At 36.8% G+C, this 7,750-nt stretch overlaps 1 protein-coding gene across 1 annotated transcript; it reads right to left on the bottom strand.

The window, feature by feature from the left end:
* Window positions 1-1,171: 1,171 nt before the first annotated feature.
* LOC121982507 (glutamine synthetase leaf isozyme, chloroplastic-like) lies at window positions 1,172-5,633 on the bottom strand. Its single transcript, XM_042535630.1, has 14 exons — window positions 5,481-5,633; window positions 4,473-4,755; window positions 4,067-4,106; window positions 3,854-3,957; window positions 3,704-3,752; window positions 3,482-3,588; window positions 3,267-3,354; window positions 2,928-3,056; window positions 2,551-2,625; window positions 2,110-2,163; window positions 1,988-2,025; window positions 1,695-1,854; window positions 1,549-1,609; window positions 1,172-1,442 (listed from the first exon to the last, which is right to left on the bottom strand). Exons 2-14 carry the CDS (start codon window positions 4,727-4,729, stop codon window positions 1,303-1,305), a joined length of 1,302 nt encoding a protein of 433 aa, XP_042391564.1. The 5' UTR covers window positions 4,730-4,755; window positions 5,481-5,633; the 3' UTR covers window positions 1,172-1,302.
* Window positions 5,634-7,750: the final 2,117 nt, after the last annotated feature.

The following is a 7,750-nucleotide window of genomic DNA, read 5'->3' as shown; positions in this document are numbered from 1 at the left end:
TTTGAAGTTGTACCTTTTTTATCTTTTCTTCTTCTTGATACGAGACTTGGAGCTTTTCCCATGCTTGTTTGGCCGACGTAGAACTTGAGATTTTCTTAAAGTCATCATCATCTAAAGCTTGATAAATGAGGAAGAGAGCCTTCTTGTCTCTCTTTCTTAAATCTTTTAGACTATCTTTTTCAGTTGAAGATAGTGTCGAGTCATCACGCGGCTCAACGTAGCCTTTTTCTATAATCTCCCAAACATCATGAGCTCCAAGAAGTGTTTTCATCTTGATATTCCAATTATCATAATTACTCGCCTTGAGTATTGAAGCTTGGAGGGGAACCATATCTCTATTAGACATGACTCTGGTACCACTTTGTTAGAAAAAAAATTATTGGAGAAGAAATAAAAGAAATTATGGGAGAAAATAATGTGGAAGATTAGGAGAATCTCTACGTGGAAGAGAAGGAGAATAAAACAAAAACTCAACTTGCTTTATTCATTGAAAAAAAGTACATATTTATATGTTTATTGGATAAGCACTAGACTTTTTTTTATTCTATCTCCACGAAACTCTTATTCTTATCATGATTGCTATCTCATCAAATTCTACAACCTATTTATATTGTAAGGTTTTGTTTTATTTTGGTTCATCATAAAAATAAAATTAAAGAATTCGATCAATACACATTGAAGCTCATACCATAATGAGATGTGATACCCTACACACCTAAGATGGGCAACCACCGTTGCACGAGGACATCTCCAATGATGAGAGACGCCTCCGTGCGTGAGAGACATTCACCCACCGTGAGTGTACAGGATATTAACCCTGCACTATATATATATATCACGCGAGCGCACCCACTTAAATTTTTACAACAAAATCTTCTCCCATAGAGTTCATCCGGTTGATGCACTTTTAGTACTTCCTCTTGAAAAATACTCTATTAACTCTTGCACAGGAACAATAGTTGTCCTTGACAAATGTGGTTACCACCAACACATCCTACAATCCTTCCTCTACGAGCAAAGCTACGTACCTCGCCAACGTCGATCTTAACATTCTTTAGAAAGAGATCGAGAAATATTGCACGGCCTTATTCTTTGCTGAATCTGAATATTATGATATCGAATAAACAAAACCAATGGATGCCCTTCAGTTGACAAGTTAAAAGGACTGAGATTAAAGAAGTACACAACGCTAGAAAGCCATTCATGTGGAAATTGTACAATGACAATAACAAGTACCAAATAGACTGATTGAATACATGAATATCGCGATATTGAGGATCGAGCCTTCACCATTAAGAATACTCACACTTGCAACTGCAGCTCCTTAGCAGCACGAGCCTCTGCTTCGAGTGTGGGTTGCCAAAGAATCGTAGTTTCAGCCAAAAGTGAGATCACCACATAGGGGTCCATGTTTGAAGCTGGCCGACGATCCTCCAAGTATCCTGAAATTATTCGAAACCAAGTCGAAGATGGAACTCTTCTTCCAAACTTATATGACATGCATGATCTTGACAAAGAAAAGCCGGGCATGGAAAAATGAGAACAAACCTTTGCCTTGCTTTTCAGTTTCGCGTCCCACACGAATGGAGCAACCACGATTCGCGACTCCCTGTTACAAAGTTCTTACTGAACATTCTAAGCATTCAAAATAGGCAAAATCAAAGAAAAATGTGAAGTAAGTTTTCAGTATGTACCCAGGAAAAGGTGTTTATGCTCGCCGTCTCATGTTTCCCGGTCAACCTCCTTTCATTACCTTCTCCATATGCACTGATGTGCTCCTTGTGCCTGAGCGACAGGTTGAGGATTGCCTTCTTTATTACTTCAAAGCCACCTTCTTCTCTCATGCTCTTGGTGCTGCATTACCAAGCATCTAAATCAAGTCAATCAGATGAACATATTGACAATTTTAACAAAAAGCATATTTGCCGGAAAGAAGAACTATGATCCAATTTTTTTCAAAAGACTTAACTCCACATGGACCTCTTACCTGTAATTCGTGTGGCATCCGGCACCATTCCAGTCACCCTAACCGCATTACGAACAACTCAATATTATTTCTGATATATCCGCACATAAAAGTAATGCATTTCGAACAAAGAATGCAAGTACCTCAATTGGTTTTGGATCAAGAGTAAGGACAACTCCTGCTTGCTCAGTAATTCTCTAGATAAGGAAAAAATATAATCATTAAGTGAAAAAAAGGACTTGGAACACCTAGAATTCTTGATCGTAAGTAATCATCATATCTTATGTTCAAAAACTGAGAAAAAATTGAAACAAAAATGATGTCGAATAACTTGAGTGATCAGGATCTCATCGTTGCAAACAAGTACTTCCTTTCTGAATATGTAGCAGTAACAAATATCAAGATGCTAAATGGAGATTAAGCTGTGGTTTTTGCACCAACACATGTAATATTCAAGCATTTTATAGAAAAGAGATCTCTAAGATAAATAGACAATACAAATTTCATGAAAGATTAAGGAAAACAATAAAATGTTGCTCAATCTTTCCTTCTGTTTTGAGATTGGGGAGAGAAAAAAACATTACCTCAAGAATGTATCTTGAAGCCCATATGTGATCCCCTGCTTCAATTCCGACGCTGGGTCCAACTTGGTACTCCCACTGCATAAATACATCTTCCGTTATCTATCTATTGAAGTTGAGAAAGCCTCAAATATATCTGAAGAAAGAACATCATAGACCATGATACAATTTCGATCCTAACAGTGAAACTTCTGAAAAATACCAATTGTCATTTGAGAAATCATACATTAATATGGAACCATCTACCAAATAGTATACTGAGGAAAGCAAGATATTATTTTAATAGAATTAGTGTTTCAGTAATGTTAAAATTTTAGGAGATCAACATATGAATGAAATAAAGATCAGTATTGCACTCAAGAAACAGAAGGAAACAATACCTGACCAGGCATAACCTCCCCATTAGTTCCACTTATGTTGATTCCAGCATACAGACATGCCTTGTAATGAGCATCTGAGATATCACGACCAAACGTCTTATCAGCACCTACCGCACAGTAGTAAGGCCCCTGCGATATTATATTGTCTATGATTATTAATGTGTTAGAAACCAAGAAGTGTAACATAGAGGATGTATCAGTTTTTCTCATGTTTTTATCCCCCTTTTGATGGGCAAATTAAGGAATAACTAGAATAATTGTGATAGTGTAGCTCCTCCTTTCATTCTCATCTTCTTGACATAATTCAAGTGGTTGCCAGGAAAATGAAAAATAAGTTACCTGAGGGCCAGGATAGCCTCCCACAGGCCAGCCAAGAGGCCACTTCACGTTAGTTTGAAGTAAGGTGTACTCTTGCTCGATACCATACCTACAAGTATTGTACAGTAGTATAAAGAAAACATCTTAGTTTGGCAAATTGAAAACAAGACGGATCTATTATACAACTGCACAAGAAAAGGAACTGGTGGTCTCAAGACAACTATGCTTTATCTTACCAAGGAACTTCGTCAATGACCTTTTGGTCACTGAATATCTGCGCAGCTCTGTGTCTCTTGTTGGTAGGGATAGGCTCTCCACTTGGAGTATATGAATCACAAATTACCTTCATAAGAAACATGTGTCAATGCTCAAGAAGTAATTAGTGTAAGTTCGAAACTTTTTAACTTTTTGCTTGTTTGTTTGAGATCAGAAAATTTGTACCAGCAGAATATACTAACCAATATATTGTTTCCTCCTCGAAATGGATCCTTAAAAATAGCTTGAGGACTGTTGATAAAAGTAATAGCTTAGAACAAAGGAAACTGAGAACTTTCATTTTGCAATCTTGATAGAGACAAAACATAAAGACTAAGCATTATCTATCTTACTATAGAATAACTTCACTATCTTCTCCGGGAGCTTGACCAGTGCTTGATCCATCATAATTCCATTTTGGTAACTCAGATGGGTGTTCCACAGGACTTGATATAGTCTGACCATGTTTAAAAACTGTTAACAAAAATGAGAAAAATATTTTTCTACAGGTCTCAGCTTGATTGCTCTTATAGAAACAGCCAAAATAGATGTTAAAAAACACATACCCTCGATTTGCTTCGGAGGTCAATACCAGTTCCTCCGATCCTAGTTGAAGTTGAGAAAGATTTTATTACATCCAATATCCACATAATATCAGGTATCCAAAATAAGTTCTGTCATATATAGAATAAGTTGTGCTTTAAATTAAATTAGGCTTAAGTTAGTGACAACTATATGGAGCTTATCCTCCATTGAACTTTAAGCAAGACTAAACTGCAGGTATAATTCATACTGTTATTCATTAGGTTAACAAATTTTTTTTGGTGCTAAAATAAAACTTGATGTAATAGAAAAAACAAGTAACTGAGCTAAGATTTTGCATTCTATTATTCTTTCAAACTCACATTACTTCATCTTATAGACTAGTTCTATAAGGTTCAGAAATTATGAACAGAGATGCTTGTGGCATACCAGATGTATTCAGCGATGATTTTATCAGTGTAAGGTTTTGTGTCCAGATTAAGTAAGTACTCCAACCTAGGCACAACACCATTTTCAGATTTTACAGCGAGCACTTTGAATGCAGAAATGCATCTTCTAGTTTTAGGTCTTTGAGCATTTAACAGTGTAGAATTCCACATCTTTGATGTTAGCATGGACCCTGCCTGAAATGATTTGCCTGGAAAATCCATTTTGCATTGCATGGGGGACACCATCATTTTAGCCATGTTGCCTTTCTGCTACCCTCCCAGACCTTCCAATACAAGCAATCAATACAAGGGAAGAACATCAAAATCAGAAACCCATATTTGATCAGAATATATGCTATAGTAATTTCCTTTTGGCGTATCCTATTCATATTAGAAAAAAGAAGCCCTTGTTCTTCATCTTCTCTTAATAACTACATAAACCGATATATGTAAATGAAAACACATGTTTTGAAATGAAATAGCTTGATGTTCCATAGAGTAAAAGTCAAATCTTGAAACAGATATGGTTTGGCTGTATAGCATAACCAAATAGAAACATGAAATGGTCAAAGCATCAAATACTATCACTGGAATTGGATCCTCTCACAAAACATAATCCAGAAATCCAATGATTCCAGTTTCTTCAAAAAGTCAACTCGGTAATTTCCTCTTTCTCTCCTTGCACTATACTCCCTTGGTTGAAAAGAAAAGAAGATAAGACTCCCAAAAGGGAATATAAACACCAAAAAGAAAATAACTGCCGAGATATGTTTTATCCTAGAGTTTCAAACACAATAAATCCAGAAAGAAAAAAATAGGTTTAAGATAAAAAGTACAATGAAAAAGTCATTGGACCATGCATGCTACTCACATGCACACAATGAGTACAACCAGTAACACAAGGAGGCAATATTAGAATGCCATAAAATTGCTAAAAGAAACCGGAAATCGGTAACATAAACTGCATAGCTAATGAAATGGTTGCAGTAGTGAGAGGAGGCATGCTTACCAGAGAGAGAAGCAGGGTTGGGCAGTGAGCCTGCAAGTGAGAACGATGGAGGGAGGAGAAGGCAATCCTTGTGCAGAAAAGGAGGCAAAGTTGTTTATATTGGAAAACAATTGACTGGCTAAAATAGTGTAGAGGAACATGGTTTGGCTTTTGCAGAGCAGATAGGGTTGGATTCTTGGGTGGTCGAGAGTTGGCCCATGCGTTTTGGGGACAACATGAAGCCATATCTAGATAACGTTGACCACATCTTGCCTTCTCTCTATTCTTGATCATGTTCAAGTTAATAATTGCAGTTTGTAATTACTTATTTTTTTTTGGCAAGTTACCATATGCCAAATGGATTGGACATACAGCATGTCGATGCCACATTACTACTATTTGACTTCGATGGCAGAGAGAATTATAATAAAACTAGAAATTGAATTAATTTTATTGTCGTTTCCATGAGGGCTTTTTAGTTTTTATATCCGCAATGAAAAGAGTTGATCCATACTATGGCACGCAGAGATATGCACGTACGGTGCTTAGAAGTTCATCCTGATTATGGCCCCATTTGAAGGAACTCATTTTATAATATAAACGGCATAATTATTTTGCAACCGATCCAATACAAATTAAATCTGTTTGCTCCATTCTATTTCTGCGCAGCCTTTTTGTTCTAATGTTCTTGTGCGAATGGGCATTCAATTCATTTCGATACATTGCAAACAAGAAAACTTGGCAGTTAGGAACTTAGGATGTGTTGGAGGCAAGAGATCGATGAAGCAGAGTGGAAAGAATGAAAACTGCATCCGTCGAAGCCGACCGCGGCCGGCGCCGCCTCCCCGATCATTGGCGGCTATGCCTACGCCAGCGATACTCACACGGGGATCCTGAACGAGACGGCGATGGTGCTGTTGTTCCGCAGCATCAATTGGGACCCACCCGTCATCTGCGTGGCGGCCTGCGTGTGCTGGCGTCTCCGGGCGGTGGCCAACCGAGGAAGGCCCCCTGGGTGGAGATTGGCATTCCCTCGCCAAGCTCCTCTTTTTCTGCTGCGGGTGCGCGATGACGATGACCATGTAGCGATTTGAGACTCGTTGGCGTTGTCTTCCCTCTGCTGCTCTCTTTAATTCAGCAGCTCTGTTTGTTATACGACCTTCTTGAGTAAATGAGACAGCTTAGTTCAGAGTAATGGCGGATTCTTACTATATTTCAGAGCTCGAATTTGGTGACTTCGCTGATGAAGTGACTAATATTTGGAACAATATTTTGCTGTACTATGAAAACTCTCGTAGATATTGTCACAGCAGGATCGAATTTCCGTAGAATAATTTCTTGGAAATAAAATCCCTTCATCCAAAAGATCGCTCGATCAGCATCATTTACTTCTTTCAGAACGGCAAGAGACATTTGGGTGAGCAAGTCATGCATCTTTGCTGCATGTTGGCTGCGCATGACAGTGAAATCACTCGTTGTCGAGCATCGGATCGTTCGGTTGAGAAGGTCGATATTTATCGTATGTGTATGTTATACTCGACTGTCAAATTTCGAGTTGTCTTTTATGGTCATAATTGTTCTAATAAATTTATTATAGAATTTTAAAATAAAAAATTTTATTATAAACCTTTTTAAAGTCCTAACAAATTTATCATATAAAGTTAAACTCGTATTCAAAATCTTTGAGAAAGGTTTCCTCTTATTTTTTTTGTTTTTTAAAATTGGCACTAGATACTTAATTTTTTGAATCGAATAATCTTGGGATTGTTAGTGTAAGTATTTATATGTCAATATATTTCTTATGTATTTTATGGATAATTATTTCATAAAGACAAGTATTTATCATTAATTAATTTTTTTTACATATATGATTAATGATAAAATCTTATATATTAATGGGTATATTAATATGAAAATAGTTCTTTATTTGATAGATATCTAGAGGGGACATGAATATCTAAATCAATGCTAAGTATGACTATGTCGAGATAGACTAAGGAATGGATATCCAAGTTGTACTTGGGGTGTCTTGAGTTTAGAAGTACACTGGATACGACTCGATTAAGAAGAGACCACATATTAAGTATCATTATCTTTCCTCTTATGAACGAGTGTAATTGATCTTTCGACTTGAGACCTTCATTTATTCTATGCATAGAGTTATATATTTTGTCGCCGTTAAAAACAATCTTTAATTGGATTGTGATTAATACGGTAGTTGGGTGTATACCAAATTGTAGAGAGAATAGTGTTGAGTTAATAAAGGATTCATCACTCTCTTGGATTAGGAG

The sequence above is a fragment of the Zingiber officinale genome, chromosome 1B, assembly GCF_018446385.1.
Source record: "Zingiber officinale cultivar Zhangliang chromosome 1B, Zo_v1.1, whole genome shotgun sequence".
Taxonomy (NCBI): Eukaryota; Viridiplantae; Streptophyta; class Magnoliopsida; order Zingiberales; family Zingiberaceae; genus Zingiber; species Zingiber officinale.
The sequence above is the reverse complement of the archived record's forward strand: the minus strand, read 5'-3'. Positions and strand labels throughout refer to the sequence as shown.